The sequence below is a fragment of the Dicentrarchus labrax genome, unplaced genomic scaffold (genome assembly GCF_905237075.1).
Source record: "Dicentrarchus labrax unplaced genomic scaffold, dlabrax2021, whole genome shotgun sequence".
Lineage (NCBI taxonomy): Eukaryota > Metazoa > Chordata > Actinopteri > Moronidae > Dicentrarchus > Dicentrarchus labrax.
The window spans coordinates 10,918,179-10,934,446 of record NW_026136723.1 but is presented as its reverse complement, the minus strand read 5'-3'; the positions used below and the strand labels follow the sequence as shown (position 1 = coordinate 10,934,446).

Below are 16,268 nucleotides of genomic sequence, written 5' to 3'. Positions count from 1 at the left end.
TCAGCCACAGGAATTCTGGGACAAGTGACCTATACTTTACATGCAGCCCAACCAGCCATACACAGAGCTCTGCCATCACAACATAATAATACAGTAGGCTTTTCTCAGAGAAGAGCACAGAAGGTTAAGACAAAAAAAATTAAAGAGAGCGACTGCTTTAACAAAGAAAGACTGAGTAATAGCTTAGGAAAGTGTCAATCTCTCGCTAGCTTTGACATTTTCCAATAACATAATAACATTCGAGCCTTTTCAAACACCAACTGTTAGATCTGGACAGTCTTGACGGGCAAATTTGCAACAGTTCAGTTTCATCCCTATAATCTAAGCGCAATATCCAGTTGCCGTTGCGCACAGACTTCTTCCTGATGTGAACAAAATTGCAAACACCAACGCGGGCTGTGCCATCTGTCCCTGATAGGTTGTAATCATAAGCTTTTCTGTGCTGTGGGCCATTTTTCATTTGTTTTGTGGCTTTTAAAGATGGGGCAGCAAAAGATCTGCTTGGTCTGGAAAACCACTCTGCTGTTGAATGCTGGTTTGCTGTCAGCGCTGTGTGCCAGCAGTGGAACTCTCTCTTTCTCTCTGTGTCTCACTTTTATTTTCAATTCAGTTTCTATATTCTCATCTTGAGTTGTATCCGCTTTACAAACAAAGAAATTAAAATAAGGTCGCATTAGTGTCTGCTCCACTGTGTATAGCTTCCGTGGGTGTGTTTGTGGGACTCAGCCTTGTCAGAGAGGAATGTGTTGCTTTTTTTTTTTTTTTTTTCTGGGTCACTTTAAACACTGAAATTCACTAAGAATGGACACTTCGGTTCACACACACCCATCGTAATCTGACACTTGACATCTGATCATCTGTGATTCAGGCTCTTCGCAGCATGGGCACCAGAGCTTTATCACTGTCACTTGTAGATGAATGAGGCAACTCAGGATATATCTAGTTGCACTAATGCCTTTGCACACCTGTCACTGCTAAGCAGACAGCAAAATACATTCAGCGATACGAAAGGATTATTCACTTTGAATAGGGGACTTATCGTTATTTCTAGTTACCCCCCTCAACAACAGAGGTCAAAGGTTAGAGTCTGCTTCTTTCTTGGACATCCAGCATCTTCCTCAGGGGAATCACAGCAGAGTGAATGTATGCCAGCATGGGAATAAATCTGGATATTTAGTCTGAAACAAGTGAAGTGCGTGGTAAATGTTGCTCTGGACTTTGAGGCAAACATTTGCAACCTTGTGTCAGTCCTCAGGCAGGAGAGCCAATCAGTTGTGCTTGCATGTCTTCTCAAAATAGCCTCTGAATGGTGGGTATGGAAGTTTATTTGCAATAGACTTGAAGTTAAAAACAGCAGTCTTAAAGGTCACAAAACAACCTCATGCAGCACTGATTCAAACCAATGAATTCACAGTAATATGTGTTTGAATCTAGACACATCTTTTATTTTCTAGATTTGTTGTCTTGAAGTTTCTAGTGATCTTGTATTGCTTTATGCGGGAATATATCACATTAAAACCCCTATACCATATATCAGATGTTTCCATGAGGCTACATGAGTAAAGTCTCGGATGAGTTGTTACCCACTGGTGATCTTACCTTGTGTGGGGCTTTGAGGAGCCGGTGGACGCCTGCTAACTGGTTGATGAGTGGGATATCCTCCCTGAAGGTGTACAGCGGTGGTCTCGTCGGTTCTGGGAAATTCGTGCTGTTGAACGGATCGGTGTCATCTAAAAACTGAACCCTGCACACAAACGTGGCCATGGTGCATCCATGCAAGTGGCTCCTCTGAGGGCGGGGGCGGAGGGGCAGCCCGGTTTGATGAGAGCCGGACCAGCTACGGCTCCTGGTCGCTGAGCGCTCCTCTCCTGGTAACGACAACAAACCCGGGTCGCCAAGCGCGCCCTGTGCGCAGCGGGTCCTCCCGCAGGACGGGGGTATGTAGAGAGAAAGGGGGGGCTGCTGGAAGAATGGCACACAAGAAAACCGGTCAGTGCGTCTCGTCTCGGCTCCTTGCTTTGGTTGTGCTCGCCCGGAGCCGTGTGATGCCGCTGCGTTATTCTCGGAGAGGCAGGTGGCCAGTGATAAAAGGGAGGCGGCAGGAGGACTCCAGCCTGCTGCCGGAGAGTGAAGGATCAGCGCAGCTTGGGACAGCCGGTCTGCTGTCTGTCTGTCTGAGTCTCAGTAAATCCACCCCCAACCCCCCCATATCTATTTTCCCCTCTGCCTCATCTCTCCCTCCCTTCAGATCACTGTCCCCGGCTTAGCAGTGGCTTCCTATATGAAAATGAACTGCGGTAATCCATTATAGAACTTATATAGAAGAACATATAAATGTAAAATAATGACCTAAGATGCCGCCGGAGCGTTATAGAAAGGTTCATCATACGCTCAATATACCATAAAGTAATTACTATAATAATATAATAATAAATAGGTTAAATTAAATATCCATAAGGCTGCTTCAGCACTGAGACAGACTTTATTAAATGTTATGTCGCTATTAAATAGAAAGCCTGCTAAAACAATGTGGTCAAAAATGATGTGAAAAACACTAGTTTGATGTAATCCCACTGCTGAGTACCCCCCCCCCACCTAGTCATGTATGGGTAAATATTTGCTGTTAAGCGCTTTGCGGCAATGCTATAGTGCAAGCTTGACTAATGACGATCTCTAGTGGCCAAATGCAGGTAGTACAGTATTTCTGTCCTTTCCACCAATGCTACTAACTTGGACCAACTAATGTACCATTTCTACAGTACATTAAGCGAATTGTTGTATATTACATTTTCTATATGTGGATATTTAGTCACTATACAGCAAACTCACTGCCACAGGAGCTCTCAGTTTCTGGAACATTAGGAATTTATATATATATATATATATATATATTTGATACAGCTACAATAGGTGTACAAGAGATGTATTAGATGGGAACATGAGTGAGCTTCTTATATTTTCCTTTACTCTGAGGTGTTATATAGGCCTTAGCCGGCTGTGATCCACTGATCGGAGGGTCGGCGGTTCAATCCCCAACTCCTTCTGTGACACTGAACCCTAACTGCTCCTGATGATCTGCCTTGAATGCCAGCTTGATGCAGTTGGTGTATGAATGGGTAAATGAGAGGCTTCATAAATGCAGTCTATTAACATTACAGGACTCCTGTAATCATCATCTGTGTACAAAACCTGAGGTAAAACCAGTGGAGACCACTGGAGGGCAGAAAGCTGCTTCTTTTAACACTGATAAAGTAAAAACACACCACATTGATGTGTAATAATGTGCATGTGCTGCATCTTAAGTTAATGACTGGTTGTAAAGTAAGGAATAAAGTACAACGATTTCTTCACACACCCTGACAGACACTCACTGTATGTTCTCTTATCTTTAGCTCTGTAGCATTTCTTCAGAGCATGGTTAGGAAATAGCAGCTTTTGTTAATATGAGCTGGTAATCCCTAACCATGAATTCATCATCTTGAATTTAAACCAAAACTTCCCCTTCATACCAGCGACCCTGGCGTTAGGAATGATTACAACACATTCGCTGAATATCACAAATGAGGATGAGATGAATGTGAGGGGGAAGCTGAAAGCCATCACAGACAACCCCTCTCATTCTCTCTACGCTGAGAGGAGGCAGCTCAGGAGCACTTTCAGCCACAGACTCAATTCAATTCAATTCAATTTTATTTGTATAGCGCCAATTCATAACAGAAGTTATCTCAGTACACTTTTCAAATAGAGTAGGTCTAGACCGAACTCTTTAAAACAGCCTCACCCAGCCCCGAGCCTCAAAGTGCTTAGTTTGTGCCATCAGCCATCTGACTGCACAACCTCCCCCCCCACCTCCGCTGACTAAACTGTCAACCATTAACCTGACAAGCACGACAGTTTTTTCTTTTATTTGCACAATACCCTTTAACATTGCACATGTACAGTTATACACTCCAGTTACCCATCTGGACCATATTCAACTATATTGTATATATTTTATATATTCTTGATTATATTTGTGTTTGTATTTATATTTTATTTTATTATACTTGTTGTTTGCATTACATTCCCCTTTGATGCTGTGCCTAATGCAAATTTTCCTTTCGGGGGATCAAAAAAGGAACATCTTATCTTATCTTAAATTATTGCTGATGGTTACCAAACAGTGAGCAATTCTTGAATGTTTCCTTGATGTGATAATACAGTAGCTTTGAATTGAAAAAAAACACTATTTCCTGTAAGAAATAAAGAAAAATAAATCATACTCATTACATGACGTTATCATGTAATTTCTGTTGTATTCTGACTGGATCTCTCCATGTTATGCTCAGACAACTGGAATGAGGTCAAAGGACAAGGTCTTCTGGTTCTCTGCTGCTATTCTTTCCACTTTTATGGTATCACAGTGACTTCGGTGCAAATGTTCGGCATTCTGAGGATGAGGCAGGCTTTAATAACCACAGGAAACATTTTCTTGGAGTTTTGTTAGCATTTTGCTCATTACTTATCAAAATGTCTTCAATACAGTTTGATATTGTATGATACCTCAGAATGTATGGTACACTACCGCAGAGCCTGAAGTACAATCCTGTGATAAAACCTCTTGAGTACCACAGGAATTTACTACACCAGCATGTGTTGGTACAGTACCACAGGATCATACTAGTACCACATACATTTTAGGATATTTTATCACAGGAAATTGTAACAATTTTTGAAGAAGTGCAGAACTGCAGGAGGATGACTTAAAGGTCCAGTGTGTAACATCTGAGAGGATCTATTGGCAGAAAGAGAATATAATATTCATAGGTATATTTTCATGTTCAATCACCTGAAAATAAGAATCACTGTGTTTTCGTTACCTTAGAATGAGCGGTTTATATCTACAGAGGGAACGGGTCCTCTTCCATGGAGGCTGCCATAATGAACCACCACTACAGTTTCTACAGTAGCCCAGAATGGACAAACCAAACACTGGCTCCAGATAGGGCCTTTCACATTTTGTTGCAAGTTTCGCTGTCCATCATAGTTTCTCCTACACCCTTAGAAGATTGAGCTGTATTAAAATGTACAATCATCATTAGATGCCACTGAATCCTTCACACTGGCCCTTTAAAAAACAGTGTCACAGGAATGAAGAAACAATAACTACTGGCCGACTGGCTTTGTGAATTGTACAAGAAGTGTTTTTATTCAATTCAATTCAATTCAATTTTATTTGTATAACGCCAATTCATAACAGAAGTTATCTCAGGACACTTTTCAAATAGAGCAGGTCTAGACCGAACTCCTTATAACATTTACAGAGACCCAACAGTACCAGTTTTATGCATACAACATGCAGATGTTTGATTTTGCACTTTTTAGAATGTTAGCATGCCAACATTTGCTAATTAACCCTAAACAAACAGCTGAGGCTGATGGGAATGTCATTAGTTTTGCAGGTATTTGAACTGATTATTAGGTAAGACAAAAAGAGTGATCAAAGTTCATATAGTTATAATCCATTCAATTGTCAAGATACTGTATTTCATTTAAAACCCATCCAGCTGTTGAGACATTATAGGCTGGACCAAAGTGTTGAACCAACCATAGATGAGAAAATCTTCCTTCCTATTCGAGGTATGGGCTTTACTTATTCTGGTTTATTTGGAATACATATACAGAGATAGACTAAGGTCATTAGCATGAGTAACTCTACTGGGGCCATTTCTGTGTTCCCATTGTCCTGTGTTCCCCAGATTTCTATTACACATAATGAAAAGATGACGAAGAGTCCTATGTCCCCAAGTCCTAGGGTTAGGTAAGGGATTACTGGCAAAGCATAGGCAGCCATTTCTTCTATGGCTAATTAGCCTGTAATTAGTACTTGCCTTGAAATAAAAATTAAGGATAGTATAAACTAATCATAAGAGAATTAATGAACTGAGGATGAAAGGAGAAATGTTGTTTGGACAAAGTACACTTCCAGGGTTAGAGACCTTCGAACCCTGGGAACAGATAGTCTCTGGCATTACCCACAAAGCACCACCCACAGAAACTCAAAACTCAGCAACCAGAAAGTCCACACAGACACACAAACGTAACAGTGGGCTAGTGCACACACTTTTTGATAAATGCAGAGAGCATTCATCTTTTAAAGCAAAGCATAACAACAAACTATGTTTTCTTATTTTATTTTTCATGATTGAATTCATATGATATGTTAAACTATTAAAGCAGTTTTCACCCAACAGAACAACTAGAAATATCTTAATTGAGATAGAATATGGCTATAGGTGGCAAAGCAGCTACAATGTATATTGTACACTGTGCCAGCTGAGGGAAGAGACTCTTTAACCTTCACCTTGCTGCCTGAAGCCTCCTGAGATAAGCTGGAAACTTTCAGAAGTGGAAATCCAACTTCCCACCAATCTCTGTGTCACTGATAAAGTTAAAGCATGAGCTGCTGTTCAGTTAAGTCTGTATAATAATCTTGGGTAGTTAACGTTTAGCTTGTGTTACTACTGTGAGGTTCAGTGACACTGGTGAATTTAATAGCCCCCACTCAATACAGGCCACAACCTGTTGAAAATGGCATAACTTTTCATAACAGTTTAAAAAAATGATTGGTGAGGATCATGATTGAATGCGTGATTCAGTTCTTCCATATCAGCTCATTTAAATCTCTACTATCTAGTCCTGATAGCAAAGTGAACTTTCAGTCCTGAACCCATACATATTCGATGTCATGCATGATAATGTGCACCATAACAGCTCCCCCTACACCCTTTTGTTTGTGTGGATGTTTTTTTACATAATGCTTCACATGATGGTGAAGTTTTGAAAGATGAATAACTGTATAAAATGTATTAGGAGGACAATTAATAACTATATATGAAAGGAATTATACAGACAGTAAAAGATAGAAAGGCAGAAAGGATCTTTCCAGTTATCTAAGCTTACCTTGAGTTCACCATGGTTCTTTTATGATCCCTTTTCTTATGCTGCTCCTCCCGGAGGGTATCCCACTGTTGTATCGGCCAGCAATCTAGGAAGGGCAGTGTAGGGGTTCAGGCAGCATTTAACCCCTATATGACAGGAATGGCATGCATGAGTGATTTTTGGTCCAGTAGAAAATTCTTGCTTGAAATCTGTTTTTCTCATCTTGAATTAGTGTGTTGGATGCACGTCTATTGCTACCTATATGGACAAAAAAATTAAAAAAATAAATATAAGGCATTTATCATTTATAAATCATTAAATATGCTGTGAATTTGAAATTCATATACACACTGTATTGTTTTATCTGTTCATTTTCATATAAATGCCTTTTGACAAATATTTACTGAACTGTTGCTTTTTGGTGGTATATTTTATATTTAACAGTAGTTGATGCACACACTATGTATAGACACACATATATCTTTATGTGCATCCTTAAAATAACCCGAGATATGACTGCTAGATATCTTCTGTAAATGCAGACACCTGTCTTGCTTTGGTTAATAATTGTATGAGAAGGGCACACGGATAAGGCTTATATGAAATTTGAACTGCTTAACAATTAAACTGCAAAGAAGAAGAAAAAGCCAAAGCATGGTTAAACATTTGAATTTCAAGTTTAAGAGAACATGGACGAAATATGCCTTCATAGACTGAAATATAAGTGTGTACATCCCTATTCCATAAAACAATCTGATTTCTCAAGGACTGGAAAAGGTGTTGCCTGGTAGTTAAGATAACCTATGATGGAAAACATGTTGCCTCTGGCTGTGTGAGTGTTTCATTCTTGTCAAACAAACAGACGCAAAAACTAGTTATAATCACAGTTTATTGTTTCAATATGTTAGCTGGTCAACAGTAAAATCTTATAGTTTTAGTAACTGAAATTATTTTACTGTAAGTAAACGCAATGATCACCTTTTTAAACTTGTTTTGATATACTGTTTGTTTGTTAACACCAAATCATATTTTATCATTTCCCTGACATACTCATGAATACCAAATTCATCTGGAAAATGTTGGTGATGGCACCTCGTGTGATGTATTAATAATTATCAAAAAGGGTGCACATTTTCAACTAGCTGACATTACATAATACAACACAGACTATAATGAGCTACTGATAACTGCAGTTTAGGTGCCATAGGTCACGGTAAATACCTCAGTGCCCGTTCGTAGGACACCCAGTAGAGGTAAAGGACTCAGAGAGAGAGAGACAGTCCACAGAGGAGATTGTATGAGAAAGGACACATCCCCTTGAAGGTTTGCAGGGAAGTAGCAACTGGTTACCAAAGGGAGGCTCAGCAGCTATAGTTTCCAGTTACCATCGTCCAGTGTAGTTTACGAGAAGCCACCATGAAGCTGAAGTTACCAAACCCAGGACTGGATGACCGGATCCCCTCTCATGGGGACCTGGAGAAGATGGAAAAAGAAGAGGCAGGGGACAGGCCCAAGTGGGACAACAAAGCCCAGTATCTGCTCACCTGTGTGGGCTTTTGTGTGGGACTCGGCAACGTCTGGAGGTTCCCTTACCTGTGTCAAAGCCATGGAGGAGGTAAGGATGAGCCTGGATGTTCTCTGATTTTAGCGCTTTCACGCAGACATAAAAACTAAGAGTCAAGCAATGTGTGTGAATTATTAAAAGGATCCAAATGTGTCTTTAACCATTTTAAATAACTCAATCTACTTTTAGTCACAATTAAACCTTGTACGCTTAACACATACACTGACACATTTGAAGGGATTTATTCATTAAAACAGAATTTTTAATTTCTTTGCAAAACTCATTTTGTGTATGCTTATAAGTGCAAGCATATGTTTACTGACTGCAGAGAAACAGTAGTGGTAGCAGTCATTTTGATCATTAAAAAAAATTATACAAATGCCTGTTCATCCAAAACTGAGACCTTTAAAGTTTAAAATCAATCAACAAATCCTCAAAAAATATTCTTCCAATTTAAATAATATCAACTGGCAATTTCATTCCTATTGAAATGACTTACTTTTCCTTCACTTCCTCAAATTCTACACTTCGTAAAAGTGAATACTTTATTCAAGGTTTAAGAAGTATAGTGTCCGGTTAGCTCAGTTGGTAGAGCTGGTGACCCATATATGCAGCAGCCTGGGTTTGAATCTGACCTGTGGTCCTTTGCTGCATGTCATCCCCTCTCTCTGCCCCCCTTTTCCGTCTATCTCTATCTGTCAAATAAAGGCATAAAGGCCAAAAAAATAATACTTAAAAAAAAAAAAAAGGTTTAAGTAGTCGAGGTGAGGGTATAAAACATGTACTGTCCATTCACACTTTATAGGTGTCTTTATGGGAACATTTTGTGAATGAAGTCCACAGCTAAAGTGCTGATAAAGTGACTCACTCTGTACATTGTAAATTGATATAATGTGAATGTTATACTTCTAGGAGCATTTATGATCCCATTCCTTATCCTGCTGGTCCTGGAGGGAATCCCACTGCTGCACCTGGAGTTTGCCATTGGACAGCGACTGAGGAAAGGCAGCGTGGGAGTGTGGAGATCAATCAGTCCGTACCTGACAGGAGTTGGTGGGTGAAATAAGGCATGCACATTAAATTGTGTATTTCTTTTTAAGACATGCTACTTGCATATGTCTCCATGGTGCCAAATATGCTTGCATGGCCAGCATATTTTCTGCTTCAAGTCAAAGGGTGGTTGTAATCTGCAATCCCACCACTAGATGCCACTAAATCCTACACACTGGTCCTTTAACTAGTCTTCTAGCGCCATCATCAGGTCAAACCTTTTCCTCCAATAGCCTACATATACCAGTGCCTGCAAAACTAAAGGCATTCCCATGAGCCTCAGCTATTCGCTGTGTTTAGTTCTAATAAGCAAATGTTAGCATGCTAACATGTTAAACCAAGATGGTATATAAATGCTTAGCATCAGCATGTTGCCATTGTGAGCATGTTAGCTTGCTGAAGTTAGCATTTAGCTCAAAGCACAGCAGTAAGTACAGCCTCACAGACTCTTTGTCTCATTTTGTTGCAGGTATTGCGTCCATGCTTGTCTCATTTTTGGTGGGCATGTATTACAACACCATCATGGCCTGGATCATGTGGTATCTCTTCAACTCCTTTCAGGATCCTCTGCCTTGGAGTCAATGTCCTCTCAATGCTAACAGGACAGGTATGCCTTATTGACAGTATATATCAAGAGAACATTCAGAGAGGCTCTAAAAACCCATCTGATGTTTGTGGTAACATCTCCTTCCAAGGTTGCTGACATCCTGTTCTTTTCCTTTTGCTATCTCTTTCCTTTGCAGGTCTAGTGGAGGAGTGTGCTCGAAGCAGCACCGTTGACTACTTCTGGTACAGAGAGACCCTCAACACTTCAACAGCTATCGATGAAGCTGGAGGTCTGCAGTGGTGGATGGTGCTATCCCTGGTGGCTGCCTGGATTCTGCTCTATGTTTGCAGCATCCGAGGGATTGAGACCACTGGAAAGGTCTGAAAGTCAAATTACATCTGAGTAATCTACAGCAGGAGTGATGCCTGATTTGGAGCATTAATGTTTGTTCAAATATACATCTTTGGCTCATTGTTATCATTCTCTCATTTCTCAGGCTGTCTACATCACCTCCACTCTACCGTATCTGGTCCTCACCATCTTCCTCGTCAGAGGACTGACTCTGAAGGGATCAATAGATGGAATTAAGTTCCTCTTCACACCAGATGTAAGCAATGGTGTAACACATCAACCAACAAGTGTCCTTTACATTAATATCAGATAAACTTTTTAAAGCAGTAGTTTTTCCATTTTGGAAAAACACCAAAAGTTAGATGGGAAGACCTATATCACTCTCATATCTGTCCATTAAATACAAGGCAAGCTGTTTCCAGTGCTAAGCTAAGCCAACTAGCAGCTGGCGTTAGCCTGAAATAGTCCATAAGTGGTATCAGTCTTCTTGGTAAGAAAGCAAATAAGCAAAGTTTAGATAAAAACGCTTTCTAGTGTCTTCGAGTGCACAAAGTGTTCATCTATGTATCATTTATGAATACAGAAACTGCGTCAAGTGCTTCTGAAATACCAAAGATACACTGTGTTCTTGTTAAAAAAAGCAAAGATAACTACTATGGCTGAAAAGAACATTTGCAAATTCACATTTGAATTGAAGATTCAAACATACTGCCAACAAATGAATAAAACATCAGTGCATTTTCACTAATGATGTGATCATTTGAGACATTGACAAATTATGAGTAACAGATAACAACCTTAAAACCAATTTAGTATGTAAATTAATTGATTTATCACAGTATCAGTTTTTATGATGTTATCCTGGTGTACAATATGTCCACACATTAATTATTAACAATGGCTGAGACAGGAATAGATAGTGTTTACTGTCCGAAATATCACAAGAGGAAGTAATCTGCATAAAAATCTCTGCTCAGTTTTCAACATACATGTATTCTAATTTCTATACTTTTCTAGGTAAATGAGTTAATGAATCCATCAACCTGGTTGGATGCAGGTGCTCAAGTTTTCTATTCCTTCTCCTTGGCTTTTGGAGGTCTCATCTCTTTCTCCAGTTACAACTCTATCCAGTGAGTAACTTCATAAACTGCACAGTCATGCAATCAACGTTCTTTTGAACAGTTCTCCTGACATGCTTGTAATTTCATTGTAGCAACAATTGTGAGCAGGATGCTGTTCTCATCTCCATCATCAATGGCTGCACCTCTGTGTACTCCGCAACGGTTATCTACTCTATCATCGGCTTCAGGGCCACGCAAAAATTTGACGACTGTATGGGAAAGTGAGTTTCAAAATGCACAAAGGATGCCTTGAATGTCCAGTATGTAATGTTTAGAAGGATCTATTGGGTGAAGGAAATATAACATTCATAGTTGTATTGCCTTAGAATGAGCCATTTTTGTCTACAGAGGGAGTCGGTCCTCATCTCCAGTGTCAACCATGGTATACCACCATGTTTCTACAGTAACCCAGAATGGGCAAACCAAACACTGGTTCCATATGGGGACCCTAGATGTTGTCCAGCCACCGTAGTTTCTCCTCTGCAGTCAAGGGGATTTAGTTGGTTCCAATCTGCAACTTCACTGCTAGATGCCACTTAATTCTACACACTGGTCCTAAAAAAAAAAAGTAATTGGGATTCAGGTATATCAGACTAAACTCATCTACCCTGTGCTTTTTTTGGCAGTAACATCTGGAAGCTGATGAATGCCTTCGACTATCCCGAAAACAACATCACAGATAGCAATTACAACGAAGTTCTGGCACACCTCAACCAGACCAACCCAGAAATCATTCAAGGATTGGAACTACAGACCTGTGACCTGCAGAGTTTCCTCAGTCAGGTCAATAGATAACATTTGGATATTTTACCACTGTTGGTAATTTATCTATTGTTAACAATTTACCTAAAGTTAGTGTCAATGACAAGACGGTGGTTGAAATATTTGGTGTATACTCCTTCAGGGCGTGGAGGGAACAGGTCTGGCCTTCATTGTGTTCACAGAAGCCATTATCAAGATGCCTGTTTCTCCTCTCTGGGCTGTCCTCTTCTTCGTCATGCTCTTCTGCCTCGGCCTCTCGACTATGTTTGGCAACATTGAGGGAGTGGTGGTACCTTTGCAGGACCTCAGACTGTTGCCCCGAACTTGGCCTAAAGAAGTTTTCTGTGGTAATTTTCAGACGTTCTTACTAGATAAAAAAATAATTTTCACAGGAGTAGAAAATATGATAGGAGCTTAACCACTTTTTTGTATTTTTTTCCCAGGTCTGACTTGCTTAATATCATTGGCTTTGGGGCTCATATTTACCCTGCGCTCTGGAAACTACTGGCTAGCTCTTTTTGACAACTTTGCTGGTTCTATCCCCCTTCTGGTCATTGGATTCTGTGAAATGTTTGCTGTTATTTACATCTATGGCATAGATAGGTGAGTCTATCCCGGAAGTAATTATTGGTAGACTGCAAAGTATTCAAGGTATTTTGCTGGGGACTGCCCATTGTTCCAAAACCGCAATAGTCCGAAATTTGTCCCATTAGGCCGAAAGCTCATTTATCCTAAAAACAAAAGCCCACTGCTCCAAAGGCCCATTTTTCCCAAAATACACACCCTCCCTGGAGTTTTTTGCCCTTCATATCTCGTGTATTTGGACCATTGTCATCATGGTAACAATAATCAGGCGGCCTTTTGTCATCATAGTAACAATAATAAACATGTGGTTAACATTGTGAAACAGTTACAGTTCAGTTACGCTTAGGAAGAGATCATGGTTTGGGTTCGAATAGGTACATTCGTTATGTCAGTTAAGCCATGTTCATAAGTAATACCATTGTGTATATCCTATACAAGTTATCGGAGCAATGGGCATTTGTTTTTGGAATAATAGGCTGGATCAATGGGACTTGGCTTTATTTCCTTGAAGTCTAGAGCAGCAGAAACATGTTTAACACGCACCAAGCCACACAGGCTGCTTTATTTACTGTAACTAATAAAAGTACAAGGTTGTCTTTTATGGATGCTTCCATACACACACTGACATTATGTCTCCCTCTTACTGCTTCCAAACAGGTTTAACGAGGACATTGAGTTTATGATTGGCCACAAACCCAATATTTTCTGGCAGGTGACATGGAGGGTGGTTAGTCCACTCATTATGATCTTCATCTTGATTTTCTACTTCGTAACCCAAATCTCCAAGAGTCTCACCTATTTGGTCTGGGACCAGGAGTCGGTAAGTGTGCTCCACACAACAGTGTAAGACCTTTTTAGATGTTATGTCTTAAAATGGGTCTCTTAGTGATATTGCAAGAAATCCACTTTGAGAAATTCAACATTGAAAAATTTTTCTTCTCATTAATTGTGGTTATAAAACAAACCTTTGTCATATCAGACCACTTGTGTGTGTACATTGCTAGAAATTGTAACATTTTCCTTGATTCTGGCTATAGGAGAACTTCCCCACCCTCGAAGCACGTCCGTATCCTTCCTGGATCAACGTCATGATCTTCATCCTGGCAGGAGTTCCCAGTTTAGCCATCCCTGTGTTTGCCCTCTTCAAATTCATCCAGAATAAATGCTGCAAGAAGGACCACAATGACTTCACGGTGGACACTATCTCTGCCAAAATACAAATGAGTGACAAAATGAAGCTTTAAACATATTTGACTTTGAATATTTAATAATAAAATGAATGTGGACTTGTTTTATTGTTTGTATATTATGCTGTTCTTCCTCATGCTCTGTACAATTGTTATGGTTTGGCTTAGTATGTCTTTGTTGTTGTGCTTTTTGTTTTTGTCCTCTCTCTGTTCCCCCTCCCTTTTCTGTTCTCTGGCAGAGCTTGTGTGGGCAGGGGGTGAGGCTGGCTCCTCCTGTTGGCAGCAGAGGCACACCTGAATTCACTCAGCCTATTCCCTCTACCTCATTACCCCGGTCTTCATGCCTGCTTGCTGCCAGAATACTCCTTGCTATTTTTCTACATTACCTGTGTCAAGATTCGCCTGTGCAATTTTGCAGAAGACTTCCCCCTGCCAGCCAGCTCCCTGCCTCACCTGCCCGCTTCTGTTCTGGTTTTGGTTCGGATTGTTATTAAAGAATCTTCAGTTCCCACTCACCAGTGTGTGTGCATCTCTGCTTTGGAGTCAAGGACTTAAAGAACCCAACAGAATATTCTGGCCAAGTATGGACCCCGGAGAGATTGGGAGGGTTAAACAAGCCCTCTCCTCTCAAGGAGCTTGTATGGGACAACATGAAAATTCTCTGGAAGAGATTATGGATAAGCTGGTCCACCTGTCCTCCAGATTTACTCAGCTTGACGACCGTCTGGACCAGGGGCCTCATGTACCAAGACTTGCGTGAATTTCCTACTAGAATGTTGCGTTCCGTACGCACAAAAAAATTCAGATGTATCAAAACGTGCATATGCAGAATCCCATGCACATTGTCTTTGTACATCGCAATCAACGTGAAATTGAGCGCACATGCACAAGCACAACACCTTACTCTGTTCCGTCCCTCAATTACACTGATTTTAATATGCTAATTAGTATAAATACGCCTTGATAGTGCTGTCTTTAGGAAAATGGCAAAAGCTATGAAAAAATTTTATATGGAGTGTGAATTGGAGGTGCTGCTGACTGAGGTAGTGGCCAAAAATGTTTTTTATTTGGCTCTCTATCGTCCTGCATGAACACCAAAAGAAAAAAAACAGAATGGGAAAGCGTGGCACAGGCAGTAAACTCGGTAGGGTCGGAGAACCGCACCAGAGTTGAAAAATAAGTGGTCAGACATCAAGATGGAGGTGAAGCGGCGGACATCTGCCCATCGCCAGAGCCTTCAGGCCACAGGTGGTGGAACTGGGGTGGAGGAGCTGACCTCATTTGACTATAGAGTGGCAGCGATTGTGGGCGACACGGTCCTCTCCGGCGTGGTGTTAGCAGATGAAGGAGACACCGAGTTCACCTGGGATCCCAATGAAGGTAAATAATGTTAAATTTTTTTGGATTAACTTTCCTACACTTAGTAACCATTTGCTTTTATAGATTTTGATTAATACCCACCCAGCACGCTGCATGGTTTTTACGTTTGAAGACAATTTTGCCAATTTACGCCATAAACACACATTGACTTGTTTTCTTTGGTTTATTTTATTTTTCATTTTCCACACAGACAGTGGAGCATCAGGTGGCACCCACTCCACCCCAGTGTAGTCCACGGCCACGCCGCGCACCACCTTGGACTCTCCTGTGCAGGCTGGCGTCTCCAGGGGCACTTCCTCTGCTCCCCCCGATGCTGGGTCCCATCCAACCAGCCGTGTTCTCACAAGTGCTGTGCTTGAGTCCCAAAAAGAGATTATAAGAGGCATCGGTGAAATTAACCGCCACCTGAGTAATGTCACCGACGCACTCACCAGCATCAGCCAAAAAGAATTGGTTAAAAAGTTAACATTGTCTCCTTTTACCTTTTTTAGATTGTTGCAATTAGTTGGTGTCGGGTCTGAATGGCACCTGGATTGTGTTGAGCGTTAATGGGTCCAGGGTCTGGTTCCTGCAGTTGCCTCACCAGCACATGCCAACACAATGCGGCACACCTTCTCTGGCCGATATAAAAGCATGCCCCTGGTCCTGTCCAGGCAGCGCCACCTGCTCTTCAGCTGGCCGATCCTCCTCTCCACAACTGACCGGGTGCGAGAATGGAGATCATTATACCTCCGCTCCCGGTCAGTCTGTGGGTTGGCGAGGGGGTCATCAGCCACGTTGCCAGCAATTGGTTCGGCTTA

The 16,268-nt window shown here is 41.0% G+C and overlaps 3 protein-coding genes across 7 annotated transcripts in view; 1 reads left to right on the top strand and 2 right to left on the bottom strand.

Annotated features, from left to right (window-relative positions):
• fhod3a (formin homology 2 domain containing 3a) overlaps positions 1-2,207 on the bottom strand; it is a 63,645-nt gene extending 61,438 nt beyond the window's left edge. For 2 of the 5 annotated variants that reach the window (XM_051390450.1, XM_051390451.1), the window contains exon 1: positions 1,600-2,202. In XM_051390450.1, coding sequence (XP_051246410.1) covers positions 1,600-1,764 — 165 coding nt within the window. In that variant the 5' untranslated portion in view covers positions 1,765-2,202. Of the gene's footprint in view, positions 1-1,599 lie in introns of all 5 variants that reach the window. The other 3 variants (XM_051390452.1, XM_051390447.1, XM_051390449.1) reach the window with 3 other exon arrangements.
• LOC127357905 (glutathione S-transferase A) overlaps positions 1-16,268 on the bottom strand; it is a 114,591-nt gene that overhangs the window by 66,715 nt on the left and 31,608 nt on the right. The window lies entirely within an intron of this gene.
• On the top strand, positions 8,136-14,603 carry LOC127357897 (sodium-dependent neutral amino acid transporter B(0)AT1). Its single transcript, XM_051390460.1, has 12 exons — positions 8,136-8,536; positions 9,398-9,538; positions 10,005-10,142; positions 10,279-10,460; positions 10,579-10,689; positions 11,451-11,563; positions 11,647-11,775; positions 12,181-12,337; positions 12,459-12,663; positions 12,760-12,919; positions 13,559-13,721; positions 13,939-14,603. The coding sequence occupies exons 1-12, from the start codon at positions 8,338-8,340 to the stop codon at positions 14,143-14,145; spliced, it is 1,905 nt and encodes a 634-aa protein (XP_051246420.1). The 5' UTR covers positions 8,136-8,337; the 3' UTR covers positions 14,146-14,603.

Excerpts from the sequence above, each read along its gene's own strand:
- LOC127357897 (XM_051390460.1), top strand. The coding sequence starts at position 8,338 with ATGAAGCTGAAGTTACCAAACCCAGGACTGGATGACCGGATCCCCTCT. Across the intron at positions 10,690-11,450 it reads AGTTCCTCTTCACACCAGAT|GTAAATGAGTTAATGAATCC; the intron begins GTAAGCAATGGT and ends ATACTTTTCTAG. Across the intron at positions 11,776-12,180 it reads TTTGACGACTGTATGGGAAA|TAACATCTGGAAGCTGATGA; the intron begins GTGAGTTTCAAA and ends TTTTTTTGGCAG.